Genomic DNA, 16,781 nt, shown 5'->3' with positions numbered 1-16,781 from the left:
TAGAAGAAGACCACAATGAGAGACTGGCTGGTGAGATTACCTTTTGGGAACTGATGACGGGGGTGGAGGTTATTTGGGGAAGGTTGGAAAAGGAGATAGGTTTGGGGGTTACAGGAGGCTGGGTGGACGCACTGCTACCAGGGAAAGCCATGTGTTCTACTGCATTGCCCTCGCTGATAGGCTCGGACTCAGTGCCACTCCAGGATTTATCTGGATCCTGATCCACAGCGACTACAGGGCAGGGGTTTCAAGTTAAAGCACAACCACAAGCTAAAAGAAGATGTACTAAACATCGAACACGGTACTTACATCGTTTCCCCTTGATTTTGGAGGCACTCATGAGTTTCTTCAAGTTTAGCTTTTGAGGTTTCTACAGCAATAGAACAGGTATTATCTTATTATGATGATAATCTATTAACATAGTACAAAACACTAGAGTAACCTCAAACATAATTGGCTAATATGTCTATTATACTGGATTCAGCCAGCTATAATATAATAGGACAATGATTGTACATAGTGGTTAGCTAACTTAAGTCTCCTTGGATTTCTTAAAGGAAGGTTTATTGCTGGGCACAATGCAACAGCATCTAATCTAAGACAAAATATATCAATCGTTAAATTACAGAACTGGCCTATTATAATGCCCTGGCATATGAAAGGTCTGCAGAGGTAACAGAGATGCTGTGCTGTTCTTCAGTGACTGTCTATGCAAAAAAAATCCCATCAAGCTAAAAGTTTCCGGTATTTACTGCAAAATTTCTGAGCAATCTCTCCAGGAAACATTGTGATTGAACACTTCGCTGCTTATTCCTGCATTATTCATGATGCTAACATACAGTGGTGCTTGAAAGTTTGTGAACCTTTTAGAATTTTCTATATTTCTGCATAAATATGACCGAAAACATCATCAGATTTTCACACAAATCTTAAAATTAGATAAAGAGAACCCAGTTAAACAAATGAGACAAAAATATTATACTTGGTCATTTACTTATTGAGGAAAATGATCCAATATTACATATCTGTGAGTGGCAAAAGTTTGTGAACCTCTAGGATTAACAGTTATTTTAAAGGTGAAATTAGACTCGGGTGTTTTCAATCAATGGGATGACAATCAGGTGTGAGTGGGCACCCTGTTTTATTTAAAGAACAGGGATCTATCAAAGTCTGATCTTCACAACACACGTTTGTGGAAGTGTATCATGGCACGAACAAAGGAGATTTCTGAGGAACTCAGAAAAAGTGTTGTTGATGCTCATCAGGCTGGAAAAGGTTACAAAACCATCTCTAAAGGGTTTGGACTCCACCAATCCACAATCAGACAGATTGTGTACAAATGGAGGAAATTCAAGACCACTGTTACCTCCCCAGGAGTGGTCGACCAACAAAGATCACTCCAAGAGCAAGGCGTGTAATAGCCGGCGAGATCACAAAGGACTCCAGGGTAACTTCTAAGCAACTGAAGGCTTCTCTCACATTGGCTAATGTTAATGTTCATGAGTCCACCATCAGGAGAACACTGAACAACAATGGTGTGCATGGCAGGGTTGCAAGGAGAAAGCCACTGCTCTCCAAAAATAACATTGCTGCTCATCTCCAGTTTGCTAAAGATCACGTGGACAAGCCAGAAGGCTATTGGAAAAATGTTTTGTGGACGGATGAGACCAAAATAGAAATTTTTGGTTCAAATGAGAAGTGTTATGTTTGGAGAAAGGAAGACACTGCATTCTAGTATAAGAACCTTATCCCATCTGTGAAACATGGTGGTGGTAGTACCATGGTTTGGGCCTGTTTTGCTGCATCTGGGCCAGGATGGCTTGCCATCATTGATGGAACAATTAATTCTGAATTATACCAGCAAATTCTAAAGGAAAATGTCAGGACATCTGTCCATGAACTGAATCTCAAGAGAAGGTGGGTCATGCAGCAAGACAACGACCCGAAGCACACAAGTCGTTCTACCAAAGAAGAATAAAGTTAATGTTTTGGAATGGCCAAGTGAAAGTCCTGACCTTAATCCAATCAAAATGTTGTGGAAGGACCTGAAGCGAGCAGTTCATGTGAGGAAACCCACCAACATCCCAGCGTTGAAGCTGTTCTGTATGGAGGAATGGGCTAAAATTCCTCCAAGCCAATGTGCAGGACTGATCAACAGTTACTGGAAATGTTTAGTTGCAGTTATTGCTGCACAAGGGGGTCACACCAGATACTGAAAGCAAAGGTTCACATACTTTTGCCACTCACAGATATGTGATATTGGATCATTTTCCTCAATAAATAAATGACCAAGTATAATATTTTTGTCTCATTTGTTTAACTGGGTTCTCTTTATCTACTTTTAGGACTTGTGTGAAAATCTGATGATGTTTTAGATCATATTTATGCAGAAATATAGAAAATTCTAAAGGGTTCACAAACTTTCAAGCACCACTGTAGTACAGATTTACATCATCTGTTTTCATTTATGTCAGATACAAGTTTTTGAAAAGGTTCCAACACCCTTTATGTGATCAGAAACAGGTTGTTACTTGTAGAGTTACTCATGCTACACTACAGCTGTAAGACACATGTTTATATTATATACAACCCCGATTCCAAAAAAGTTGGGAGAAAGTACAAATTGTAAATAAAAACGGAATGCGATAATTTACAAATCTCAAAAACTGATATTGTATTCACAGTAGAACACAGACAACATATCAAATGTCGAAAGTGAGACATTTTGAAATTTCATGTCAAATATTGGCTCATTTGAAATTTCATGACAGCAACACATCTCAAAAAAGTTGGGACAGGGGCAATAAGAGGCTGGAAAAGTTAAAGGTACAAAAAAGGAACAGCTGGAGGACCAAATTGCAACTCATTAGGTCAATTGGCAATAGGTCATTAACATGACTGGGTATAAAAAGAGCATCTTGGAGTGGCAGCGGCTCTCAGAAGTAAAGATGGGAAGAGGATCACCAATCCCCCTAATTCTGCGCCGACAAATAGTGGAGCAATATCAGAAAGGAGTTCGACGGTGTAAAATTGCAAAGAGTTTGAACATATCATCATCTACAGTGCATATCATCATCAAAAGATTCAGAGAATCTGGAAGAACCTCTGTGCGTAAGGGTCAAGGCCGGAAAAACCATACTGGGTGCCCGTGATCTTCGGGCCCTTAGACGGCACTGCATCACATACAGGCATGCTTCTGTACTGGAAATCACAAAATGGGCTCAGGAATATTTCCAGAGAACATTATCTGTGAACACAATTCACCGTGCCATCCGCTGTTGCCAGTTAAAACTCTATTGTTCAAAGAAGAAGCCGTATCTAAACATGATCCAGAAGCGCAGACGTCTTCTCTGGGCCAAGGCTCATTTAAAATGGACTGTGGCAAAGTGGAAAACTGTTCTGTGGTCAGACGAATCAAAATTTGAAGTTCTTTATGGAAATCAGGGACGCCGTGTCATTCGGACTAAAGAGGATAAGGACGACCCAAGTTGTTATCAGCGCTCAGTTCAGAAGCCTGCATCTCTGATGGTATGGGGTTGCATTAGTGCGTGTGGCATGGGCAGCTTACACATCTGGAAAGACACCATCAATGCTGAAAGGTATATCCAGGTTCTAGAGCAACATATGCTCCCATCCAGATGACGTCTCTTTCAGGGAAGCCCTTGCATTTTCCAACATGACAATGCCAAACCACATACTGCATCAATTACAGCATCATGGCTGCGTAGAAGAAGGGTCCGGGTACTGAACTGGCCAGCCTGCAGTCCAGATCTTTCACTCATAGAAAACATTTGGCGCATCATAAAACGGAAGATACGACAAAAAAGACCTAAGACAGTTGAGCAACTAGAATCCTACATTAGACAAGAATGGGTTAACATTCCTATCCCTAAACTTGAGCAACTTGTCTCCTCAGTCCCCAGACATTTACAGACTGTTGTAAAGAGAAAAGGGGATGTCTCACAGTGGTAAACATGGCCTTGTCCCAACTTTTTTGAGATGTGTTGTTGTCATGAAATTTAAAATCACCTAATTTTTCTCTTTAAATGATACATTTTCTCAGTTTAAACATTTGATATGTCATCTATGTTCTATTCTGAATAAAATATGGAATTTTGAAACTTCCACATCATTGCATTCTGTTTTTATTTATTTACAATTTGTACTTTGTCCCAACTTTTTTGGAATCGGGGTTGTAGATCTATATCGGAGAAAATGTCTCCAGTATATGAATCTCTGCAGGGCGTTAATAATTACCTTTGGGCTGAGATCAAATTCTTCATTGTCATCATCATCATCATCATCATCTGTCGAGGGCCAGGAATCAGCAGGACCGCTTTTTGATGCTCTGAAATTTGAGTTTATTATTAGGTATATGAGCTCATACTCAAACACACCCTCATCAATTGCAGAATTCTAGTTGTTCTGTATATTTTCTTACCTGCTAATGGAATCTGCATGTGAATTGTCCTCTGTATCTGGAAAACACAATTTGCATATTTATTACACATCACTGATTTGGATTGTGGATGTATTTTTAACAATGCTATTGTTACATTTATGATTTATTACTTTTTTTCTAAGCCATACAGATATAATTGGCAATAGAGTCAGAACAAAAGATTTGGGTTATATTAATGTGAAACTAAATCAATCATTTGACAATTTCATTTGATATCTATATATTAATTTAACTGACTTACACCATTTTCAATAACACAAATTCAGTGAGGTCCAATAGTCTGAGACCACCAATGAAAATGCTTCTATTTTGCATTTATTAATTGAATACAAACATTTTCATTATATCAGCGATAATTTGAGTGAAATGTAGAATCGGAATTTCTTAGTATTTGACCTTTTGCTTTAATGACACTGTGAACTCGAGCTGGCATGTTCTCCAAAAGATTGTCAAATCCACCAGAGTGTCTTCTGAACACATGCTTCAATTGAAGGGGTAAGACCCAAGACAAATCTGATCTTTTGTACAACGTAGTTAATATATTCAACATAAAATTTTCTTACATTTCATCAGTGTAGAATCTTGATTACTGAATAATGAAGATACTGAACATTTTCAGTTTCTTACAATGATGCTTGAAAGTTTGTGAACCATTTTGAATTTTCTATATTTCTGCATAAATATGACCGAAAACAATCAGATTTTCACACAAGTCCTAAAAGTAGATAAAGAGAACCCAGTTAAACAAATGAGACAAAAATATTATACTTGGTCATTTATTTATTGAGGAAAATGATCCAATATTACATATCTGTGAGTGGCAAAAGTATGTGAACCTCTAGGATTAGCAGTTAATTTGAAGGTGAAATTCGAGTCAGGTGTTTTCGATCAATGGGATGACAATCAGGTGTGAGTGGGCACCCTGTTTTATTTAAAGAACAGGGATCTATCAAAGTCTGATCTTCACAACACATGTTTGTGGAAGTGTATCATGGCACGAACAAAGGAGATTTCTGAGGACCTCAGAAAAAGCGTTGTTGATGCTCATCAGGCTGGAAAAGGTTACAAAACCATCTCTAAAGAGTTTGGACTCCAACAATCCACAGTCAGACAGATTGTGTACAAATGGAGGAAATTCAAGACCATTGTTACCCTCCCCAGGAGTGGTCGACCAACAAAGATCACTCCAGGAGCAAGGCGTGTAATAGTTGGCGAGGTCACAAAGGACCCTAGGGTAACTTCTAAGCAACTGAAGGCCTCTCTCACATTGGCTAATGTTCATGAGTCCACCATCATTTTCTTTACTGGAACTAAGAGGGGGCGGCACTGTGGTGTAGTGGTTAGCACTGTCGCCTCACAGCAAGAAGGTTCTGGGTTCGAGCCCAGCGGCCGACGAGGACCTTTCCGTGTGGAGTTTGCATGTTCTCCCCGTGTCTGCATGGGTTTCCTCCAGGTGCTCTGGTTTCCCGCACAGTCCAAAGACAGGCAGGTTAGATTAACGTGGGGCGGCTGTTAGCTGACGTGCCCTTGAGCAAGGCACCTAACCCCCAACTGCTCCATGGGGGCTGTAGCAGAGCTACCCACTGCTCTGGGTATGTGTGTGTATTCATTGCTCACATGTATGTGTGTGTGTATGCATGTGTTCACCGCTTCCGATGGGTTAAATGCAGAGGATGAATTTCACTGTGCTTGAGTGTGCATTTGACAAATAAAGGCTTCTTCTTCTTTAAAATATTCAAATTTTTCAGCTAAAACTTTGTTTATTTCCAGCTTTAAAGGGAAAAATATTCCCAGATTTCTAAGTGGTCTCAGAAATTTGGACCCCATTGTATATTTTCATTAGCTAGTTGATTGATGGTAAACAATGTTGTGTCTGGTTTGTGGCATATTAGCGGCTTCATTAATACCTTTCCCTTCTTCTTTTGCACTTCCTCCTGCAGTTATCCATTGACAAGCAAATGTAAGCAATAGGAATGAGAGGAAAATAAAAGGCCTTCAGATGGAACATTGCACATTACAATGGTATAAGAATTCTGGAGCACAAATGAGGATGCAAAAGCATTATGAAATGCTTTAATACGGTAATGCAACATCTAGCATGAGTTACAAAGATCTTGAGGTTATGTATGGTATAACCAAGAATGAAAGCTAAAGAATCAGAAAAGTTCTTTCATTCATTCTGAACCATGTGTATTATATGAAACACTGAATCTTAGGCTACATCCACACGACAACGGCAACGAGATGTTATTTAAAAATATATCACGTCCAAATGGGCAACGATCAGTAAAATATCAGGTCCATATGGCAACGCAACGCTTGCTGAAAACGATGCAATACACATGCCACACCTCTAGGGGAGCTGTAAGACGGTCCCTTCGGAGACACCAGAACAATAGAAGAAGTAAGGACGCATGCGCATAAACTATTATGCGCGAGACTTCATATTAGCCACAAAGTCAGGAAAATCTGTTTGTAAAATTACATTATAATGACCAAATACAATGCAAAGTATTTTTCCAGTCTCACCTGTGAAAGGTAATCCCATGTGATCTCGTTTGGACGGCAAACCTGCTGGTACAGTTAAACGCAGCTAATCTTTATTCTCCGCTTTGACCTCTCCAAAATGGCGGCGAGGATGACGTATGATTCTAAGCGGAGGCGGCGTCTTTAATGGTCCGGAATAAATTGAATGATACACGTTGATGGATTCATTTGTTGTTTCTCACCTGTGAAAGGTAATCCCATGTGATCTCATTTGGACGGTAAACCTGTTGGTACAGTTAAACGCAGCTTATCTTTATTCTCCGCTTTGACCTCTCCAAAATGGCAGCGAGGATGACGTATGATTCTACGCGGAAGGCGGCGTCTTTAATGGTCCGGAATAAATTGAATGATACACGTTGGTGGATTAGTTTGTTGTTTCTCACCTGTGAAAGGTAATCCCATGTGATCTCGTTTGGACGGTAAACCTGTTGGTACAGTTAAAACGCAGCTAATCTTTATTCTCCGCTTTGACCTCTCCAAAATGGCGGCGAGGATGACGTATGATTCTACGCGGAGGCGGCGTCTTTAATGGTCTGGAATAAATTGAATGATACACGTTGATGGATTCATTTGTTGTTTCTCACCTGTGAAAGGTAATCCCATGTGATCTCGTTTGGATGGTAAACCTGTTGGTACAGTTAAACGCAGCTAATCTTTATTCTCCGCTTTGACCTCTCCAAAATGGCGACGAGGATGACGTATGATTCTACGCGGAAGGCGGCGTCTTTAATGGTCCGGAATAAATTGAATGATACACGTTGATGGATTAATTTCTTCTACGCCCTTTTTGAGGAATGTACTGTAAGACTTAAACCCACATCTGAAGAGGTGAGATCGCTCCTTTTTTTTCCCCTATTTTTGCTGACGGGATTGCAGAGTCTCTCTCTCTCTCTCACTTTGCACCATTACACAATAAATATTCACAGTGAAAATATTTTGTAAGCGCGTTTCATGAACCAAGTTATAGGATTTGTTGACAACTCGCATTGAGTTCGTTACACTTCTACCCGGCGTGAAGCACTCACAGTCATGTGGTTGTGACGTCATCGTAAACAAATCCGTTTTACTCATCCAGACGACTTCACAACGGCAACGTTGCCAGATCTTTCCACTCTGGAACCCGTTCTCAAAAAGATTGCGTTTTGGGCACCCAAAACGCCGGTGCCGTGTGGACGCCAGGCCGAAACAATAAGCAATTGTATCGGAGTCACCTGAATCCGTTGCCGTGTGGACAGGGCCTTAGGAAAGCACTCTATATACAGATCACTAACAGACTTCAGAGGTGACATTCAGCACTCACCGTCTTTGCCTAGAGCTGGACCTGCGAGAGCAAAGCCAGCCTCAGGACTGCCCAATAGTGAAGTCTGCTTGTTTTTATTGAAGGGAAGATGGGAGGGTGACTGCATCGGCTTCTTCTTTGTCCCATGCTCAATGATTAGATGTGAACAACTGAAAATCATTTGCAATATGGATTAGGTCTCTGTACTGTTTCTGCAGATAAGGAGAGCTTGCGCAATACTTTTGTGGCTGAATTTTAAATCACACAGACGAACAAACTAAACAGCACTTGTACAGATAAATACATAAATAACACTTACGCATGATGCCCATTCATTACAGCATAGTCGTCAGATGACCATCCTTTATTATCCCTCACAGTGATATCAGCATTGTACTGCAAGAGCAGTCGCACCATACTGATTTGGCCATTGCAAGCAGCAATCAGTAAAGGGGTTCTTGTTGGCAAAAAGATGTATAAATGATATGAATGATTTCCTGGCAGTTCAATGTAATTACAGTATGTATTATTTGTAATAACAAGTAACTGTTGGGTGTTGAGAAGATGATCTTTTACTTGAGATTTAAATTTAAAGAGTTGCATCCTTACCGTTGTTCCTTGTTCTGAAGGTTAACATCTGTCCCCTCCTTAAGTAAAAATTCAGCCATCTCTGCATGATTTTCTTCCACTGACAATATCAAGGGAGTATTGCCTTCCTATCAATACATTAAACAAAAGTGTTGAACCACAGAATAAGTTTCATTTTGTTTACTTCCATTTGTGAATAAAAATGTATCCAAAACCTAAAACCTAAACACCTAGCATCCCGGAAAAATAAATCACATTCACATCATATTATCCACTGAAAGCTGAGATCTTATCAGAAAGAAAGCAAAAGTTCTCTTTGCTCTTTCATCTGTTGGTATGTGACGGTTCAATTTCATGGTGCCACTAGGATCCACTTACAGAAATGGATCCCTCACCTGTCGAGTAAGGATAAAGCTACCGTAAATGAAATGCTAAATGGAAAGTCCAGGCAAATACCCTGTTATGGCTTCACCTTGTTCTGGGCATTGATGTGCGCCTCATGTTCGAGGAGCTTCAGTGCCACAGGCAGCGAGGGGATGCGAGCAGCCAAGTGCAATGCTGTGTTCCCGTTGATATCCACCAAGTTGGGATCTGCCTCATGCTCCAGGAGGATGGACACACAGCGATCCTGCTGGCACTGCACCGCCTACGAAGGCCCACAGAAAACCCAACAAACACATTCAAGGAGGCACACAGAGTAAAGCGACTATATAATGATTGTGTTCATCATGTAAAGTTAAAAGGGCCAGCTCACCCTTCCCAGAATCCTCTTCACCAAGTAGCAATTTGGCATTTTCTATGCAAATGATGGTCCGAAAACAATCCGGCAACATCCTAGGCCATAAATCTTGAATTGTAACATGAAATTGAAGATATTTGTCAAGTTTCAATATTTCAAATTTTTTCAACTGGTCCATTCATTTGGTTATTCCACTCTAATGGACCCGAACTGGCCTCGGCCATCTTGCATGCAGCCGCGAAGTAAAGAAAAAATAAGTATTTTGTTCAAACCTTCCACATGTGACGCGTAGATGAAGAAAATGTTTGAGTTGGGTTTCATAGGGCTCACTAACAGTGAATTTACGTAAGCTACGCTGCACAGACAGCTATCACGTAGTGGTCACATGCTTTTAAAACAAAAACAATGAATTGAATTCTGGAAAGGGTGAGTCAGCCTCTTTAATGCTCTTTTAGGAAAACAATTAACAGTCTAGTTTTGGGTTACAACAATGCAAAACAGCTATTTTTCTGACTGACACTGATTTGCCGGCATTTGGGAAAAAGTACATACCGGTATACACAAGGACATCTGGTCTTACCTTCATTAAGGCGGAGCGATTTTGATTGTCACATAGGTTGAGTTTAACTTTGTTTTCCACCAAATACTGAACCACTTCTGTGTGTCCATGAACGCAGGCTATATGTAGTGCAGTTCTGCAAGCCCCAAAAAAAACCAGTGACAAATACAGATTTTCCATACAACCCAATATGATCATGTTATGAAAGCAGCACTGTAACTGGAATTTTAAGCTTAACAATACACATACAGTATAACACAAAACTATATACAGTGGTGCTTGAAATTCTGTGAACCCTTTAGAATTTTCTATATTTCTGCATAAATGTGACCTAAAACATCATCAGAGTTTCACACAAGTCCTAAAAGTAGATCAAGAGAACCTAGTTAAACAAATGAGACAATAATATTACACTTGGTCATTTATTTATTGAGAAAAATGATCCAATATTACATATCTGTGAGTGGCAAAAGTATGTGAACCTTTGCTTTCAGTATCTGGTGTGACCCCCTTGTGCAGCAATAACTGCAACTAAACGTTTGCGGTAACTGTTGATCAGTCCTGCACACCAGCTTGGAGGAATTTTAGCCCATTCCTCCGTACAGAACAGCTTCAACTCTGGGATGTTGGTGGGTTTCCTCACATGAACTGCTCGCTTCAGGTCCTTCCACAACATTTCGATTGGATGAAGGTCAGGACTTTGACTTGGCCATTCCAAACCATTAACTTTATTCTTCTTTAACCATTCCTTGGTAGAACGACTTGTGTGCTTAGGGTCGCTGTCTTGCTGCATGACCCACCTTCTCTTGAGATTCAGTCCATGGACAGATGTCCTGACAATTTCCTTTAGAATTCACTGGTATAATTCAGAATTCATTGTTCCATCAATGATGGCAAGCCGTCCTGCCCCAGATGCAGCAAAACAGGCCCAAACCATGATACTACCACCACCATGTTTCACAGATGGGATAAGGTTCTTATGCTGGAATGCAGTGTTTTCCTTTCTCCAAACATAACGCTTCTCATTTAAACCAAAAAGTTCGATTTTGGTCTCATCTGTCCACAAAACATTTTTATGCCTCCGCCACCGTAAGGTGCAGGAGGCATTATGTTTTCAGGTTGTCCGTCTGTCCGCGCGTCCATCCATCCTCCCGTCCATCCGTGTGTCCGTCCCGAAACCTTGTGAATGCGATATCTCAAAGGCTGATGAAAGGAATTTCACCAAACTTTCACCATTTGTGCACTTGGGGACAAAGATAAACTGATTAGATTTTGAGATCAAAAGGTCTAAGGTCAAGGTCACTGTGAGGTCAAATGTCTGTCCGAAAACCTTGTGAACACAGTATCTCCAAGGCTAATATAAGTAATTTCACCAGGTCAAGATTACTGTGAGGTCAAATGTCCATCCCCAAATCACAACTTAATAAGGCATGTAGTCTATCGGGCGGAGGCATCCCCATCGAGTTCTATCTAGTTCCAATAGATAGTTTTCACATGACGTCACAGAGTCGGGGATTCCCTAGTGGCGGCCATCTTGCAGGTCAAGCTTACTGTACGGGTGACTGAGCACACATTGTAACGCGTGAGTACAAAGTCTTCAAAAGAACCCAAGCAGGCTATTTAAAGCTAGCAATGATGCACACCTGTTGTATTCACGGCTGTCGTAATAGGTCAGATGATGACGTCAAGCGGCGCTTTTATGGAATTCCCACTGTACGGGAGCACGAAGGCGAGCAAACAAACTCAGCATACAAAGGAGAAATCTATGGCTTGCGAGAATCAACCGCAAGGATTATCAGCCTTCCAAACACAGCAAAATCTGCTCCAATCATTTTATAAGTGGTAAGTTGTTTAAATAAACAATCAATTGTGTTTAAGTTTGTTTTTGGAAACCAAAACATCATGTGAACAATCTCTGGAGAATGCCTAACTGGAACCGCTGAGTGTACGTTTACATTGTAATGTACACTTAATATCGCTCGTTTGTCACGTTTCTATTTGAAACTTGTCACTTCACTCACGCGAGGGTCATTTTTGAAAAACATTTTAGATCTATTCTGTATGATTTGATTTGTGTTTGGGATGCAAACAGCGCGCCTTTTGGCGGATGCCGCCTGAATCGCGCAGATCCGATTTTTTTTTTTGGGGGGGGGGGGGGGGGGGGGGGGCGTTGGAGTGTCTGATTATAATTTCAAAGTAAATTCTGTATTAAAATTACTAAATAAGCAAATCCGTTACAGTCCATGAAACAGGAAGTATAAGGATGAGAAAAAAACAGTTTAAATCGGAAAGCTGTGCACATTTGCGCAGCCCGAGCGGTGTGCAGGACTGCGCAAATGTGCGCAGCTTCCCGATTTAAACTGTTTTTTCTCATCCTTATACTTCCTGTTTCATGGACTGTAACGGATTTGCTTATTTAATAATTTTAATACAGAATTTACTTTGAAATTATAATCAGACACTCCAACGCCCCCCCCCAAAAAAAAAATCGGATCTGCGCGATTCAGGCGGCATCCGCCAAAAGGCGCGCTGTGAATATATAAAGTTGTATATATCAGACAGCCTTTAAAGTTTGATGAAGTCAGTTGCAGGCTTTGGAGCAGGCTTTGGCAGTTTCAGGCTTTGGCAGCCCTGCATAGTCACTTGAAAATGCATCTTTGTCCACTTCGTAGGGGTCAATTCCCCCAATCAAGGCCAGTTTGGCTGCATACCGTGAGATGTGTATCTATATACTTCTGTTTGCTTGATTTTGCCGACATTGATCTTTATTTTAGAAAACTGACTATATAACTTCATAAAGTCGTCCGAGATAATGTAGCCGGTAGTGGCGATGGTCCGTTTTGTTTGCCCCGCAAGATGGCGGCTGGGGGCATTCCCCGGAATGCCGTGACGTCAGTGAAAACTATCTATAGCCTTCTGGCTTGTCCACGTGATCTTTATTGCAGACGCGCAGCAATGCTCTTTTTGGAGAGCAGTGGTTTTCTCCTCGCAACCCTATCATGCACACCATTGTTGTTCAGTGTTCTCCTGATGGTGGACTCATGAACATTAACATTAGCCAATGTGAGAGAGGCCTTCAATTGCTTAGACGTTACCCTGGGGTCCTCTGTGACCTCACCGACTATTGCACGCCTTGCTCTTGGAGTGATCTTTGTTGGTCTACCACTCCTGGGGATTGTACACAATCTGTCTGACTGTGGATTGGTGGAGTCCAAACTCTTTAGAGATGGTTTTGTAACCTTTTCCAGCCTGATGAGCATCAACAACGCTTTTTCTGAGGTCCTCAGAAATCTCCTTTGTTCGTGCCATGATACACTTCCACAAACATGTGTTGTGAAGATCAGACATTGATAGATCCCTGTTCTTTAAATAAAACAGGGTGCCCACTCACACCTGATTGTCATCCCATTGATTGAAAACACCTGACTCTAATTTCACCTTCAAATTAACTGCTAATCCTAGAGGTTCACAAACTTTTGCCACTCACAGATATGTAATATTGGATCATCTTCCTCAATAAATAAATGACCAAGTATAATATTTCTGTCTCATTTGTTTAACTGGGTTCTTTTTATCTACTTTTAGGACTTGTGTGAAAATGCTTTAGGTCATATTTATGCAGAAACAGAAAATTCTAAAGGGTTCACAAACTTTCAAGCACCACTGTATGTCTCAAGGCTACGAACAATAAGAAACATTCATTCCAAATGATAGCAACTATTACCAAAGCTCAGGCTAGTTAAGACCCCTTATGCACAGTGCTGTTTAATTCTCAAAACAGATCGGAATTGATTAATTTTCTATATCAGCACAGTTCTGACAGTAGTGCAGGCTGTGATAATGTGCTCATTCTAATATGTTATAGTTTCTGTTGTAAGAGCTCATTCACATTGTAACCCTTCCATTCAAACTAAACTAACCTTATGGTTCTGTCATCTGTCCTGTGGTTTACTCTGTACTCTGATTATACAAAGTGTACTTAATATATCTACTTTTAGCTTACAAGAGCATGAGTGAGGAACAAGGGTGGTGTAGTGGTTAGCACTCTCGCTTCACAGCAAGAAGGTCCTGGGTTCGAGCCCAGTGGCCGACGAGGGCCTTTCTGTGTGGAGTTTGCATGTTCTCCCCGTGTCCGCGTGGGTTTCCTCCTGGTGCTCCGGTTTCCCCCACAGTCCAAAGACATACAGGTTAGGCTAACAGGTGGCTCTAAATTGACCGTAGGTGTGAATGGTTGTCTGTGTCTATGTGTCAGCCCTGCGATGACCTGGTGACTTGTCCAGGGTGTACCCCACCTTTCGCCCATAGTCAGCTGGGGTAGGCTCCAGCTTGCCTGCGACCCTGTAGGACAGGATAAGTGGCTACAGATAATGGATGGATGGATAGTGAGGAACAAGCACTGATGTCAGACAAGGAGGCCTGGGGTGCAGTCAGGGGCATTCTCATACTAGAACATTTTAATTTATTTAGCTTTGCCATAGCAAGATATACAGTATAATGTACATACATTGTGGCTGGGAAACCACTACAGCTTGTGCCAATTATGGCCCTTTTCCACTACCCTTTTTCAGCTCATTTCAGCTCACTTCAGCCCGACACGGCTCGCATTTCGACTATCCAAAAACAGCACGACTCAGCTTGCTTCAGCCCTGCTTAGCCCCCAAAACTCGCACGGTTTTGGAGTGGGGCTGAAGCGAGCCAAACCGAGCTGAGTGAGGCTAGGGGCATGAGCAGACACTCCCCTGCGCGCTGATTGGTGAGGAGGAGTGTCCTCACATGCTCACACACGCCCCGCGAGCATGCTGGGATCTGTAAACACCGTAAACCCGGAAGAAGGAGAGTTACGAATTACGAGAATTATGAAGCCTTATGCGCCTCGCCTCATCTATACGCTCTTGCCAGTATCTGTTGGCGTTGTCGGTGACAACAAGCCACAGCACCAAGACCAGCAACACTAACGACTCCATGTCCTCCATGTTTATTGTTTACTCTCCGGGTTGTGAGACTACCGCTTAAAAGCTCACTGATGTCACTGTTTGCGCCGCCAAACGACATCACCTGACGTCCACCCACTTTCGCTAACTCCACCCAATGTGTCCACCCACTTCCAGCCAGCACGGTTCAGCGTGGTTGTAGTCGAAATGCAACTCAAACAGCCCCACTCAGCTCGACTCAGCCCAACTCAGCACGGCACGGCTCAGCCGCGTTGGTAGTGGAAAAGCGGCATTACAGTGGCCCCCATTGTACCTAATCTACAGGTCTTTGAACTGTGGGGGAAACTGGAGCACCCAGAGGAATCCCACGCAGACATGGGTAGAACATGCAGACTCCACACAGAAAGGCCCTCTTCAGCTGTGAGGTTTGAACCTGGAAACTTCTTGCTGTGAGGCGACAGCGCTAACCACTGCACCACCGTGCCATTTCAACACGTTTCAATGGTAAGCTGCAGGAGTTCACCAGTGAGATTGAGAATATTTACATGGTATGGCTGGAGGAGATTCAGAAGATGGCTAAACACATGTTCTCTGGATTTGCACCATCGTGAATGCTGCAATTTCTATTGTGTCTGAGTATGTTTTTGTTACTGTTCAGTGAAGGAAAATCATAATGCTCTAGTATCAGGGTTCCTACACATTTTCAAATTTAAAATTCCAGACTTTTTCCATACTCAAATTCTCAGGTTTGGAGACTTCAGCGAACAAACAACTACTCATATATTTAAAAGAATTACTTGAAAATCAAACAGGTACTCACATTATGACATACCACCAAAATGCGTACCATATTTAGCTTGGCCTAAAATTTGTATCAGTGCCCTGTTTTTGTCATAAATATATATACACATTACACAAAATACAGGATGCCACTCTGACGCACACGTATCTGATGCACACTTCAAGACATTAAAACACAGGTGTGTGAAGATGTCAAGCACATACAGGATGTCCCGAAAAAAAATGTATACACACTTTTAATCACTGTAAAGTACTGTATGTGTTTATTAAAATCCATGTAATTTTCAAAGAGTAATAGAATTTACAGACATTTTATTATTTAGTCACCGCCTGTTCTCAAACTGACATCCATTCTGGTCCAGTCACTGCTGACAATGCAAATCACATTCAATTCTCTTGGTATTTTTGGACATTCACTTTCAGTGACTGTTGCAGGTCTCATAGCGTTGACTATAAACGTCAGTTAGAGGCAGTGATAAAACAATAAAGTGATGTCTGTAAATTCTATTACACCTTGAAAATGAAATGAATTTGAATAAACACCTACTTCACAATGATTCAAAGTGTGTATACATTTTTTCGGGACACCCTGTATGTTGTGCGCACACACAAGTTTACTGAAGCTTCTAATTTGAAAACAGTCATTATGGCATTTTTTGTATTTACTATTGTGTTTTATGAAGGCCCTGTGTTAGTTCCACTGTAGATCACATTTTGTCCACATACCAAGAGATGGCAGACGTGGCCGAGACGTGGCCACCCTAACCAGTATGTAATGGCTGCAGTGCCCTTGAGCAAGGCATTTAACCCCACATTGCTCCAGGTTGTAACCATGTTGTACCCTGTAATAACTAAGTGGCTTTGGATAAAAGCGA

At 41.5% G+C, this 16,781-nt stretch overlaps 1 protein-coding gene across 8 annotated transcripts in view; it reads right to left on the bottom strand.

The window, feature by feature from the left end:
• The window catches only part of si:ch211-272n13.3 (ankyrin repeat domain-containing protein 26), a 95,406-nt gene that overhangs the window by 65,278 nt on the left and 13,347 nt on the right, over positions 1-16,781 (bottom strand). For 7 of the 8 annotated variants that reach the window (XM_060914686.1, XM_060914691.1, XM_060914687.1 and 4 more), the window contains 10 exons: positions 10,196-10,310; positions 9,349-9,522; positions 8,898-9,004; positions 8,608-8,745; positions 8,310-8,458; positions 6,370-6,396; positions 4,442-4,478; positions 4,258-4,348; positions 310-370; positions 41-231 (listed from right to left, as the gene is read on the bottom strand). In XM_060914686.1, the coding sequence (XP_060770669.1) occupies positions 41-231; positions 310-370; positions 4,258-4,348; positions 4,442-4,478; positions 6,370-6,396; positions 8,310-8,458; positions 8,608-8,745; positions 8,898-9,004; positions 9,349-9,522; positions 10,196-10,310 (1,090 nt within the window). The remainder of the gene's footprint in view (positions 1-40; positions 232-309; positions 371-4,257; positions 4,349-4,441; positions 4,479-6,369; positions 6,397-8,309; positions 8,459-8,607; positions 8,746-8,897; positions 9,005-9,348; positions 9,523-10,195; positions 10,311-16,781) is intronic. The other variant, XM_060914690.1, reaches the window with a different exon arrangement.

Source organism: Neoarius graeffei, chromosome 2 (genome assembly GCF_027579695.1).
Source record: "Neoarius graeffei isolate fNeoGra1 chromosome 2, fNeoGra1.pri, whole genome shotgun sequence".
Lineage (NCBI taxonomy): Eukaryota > Metazoa > Chordata > Actinopteri > Siluriformes > Ariidae > Neoarius > Neoarius graeffei.
The sequence above is the reverse complement of the archived record's forward strand: the minus strand, read 5'-3'. Positions and strand labels throughout refer to the sequence as shown.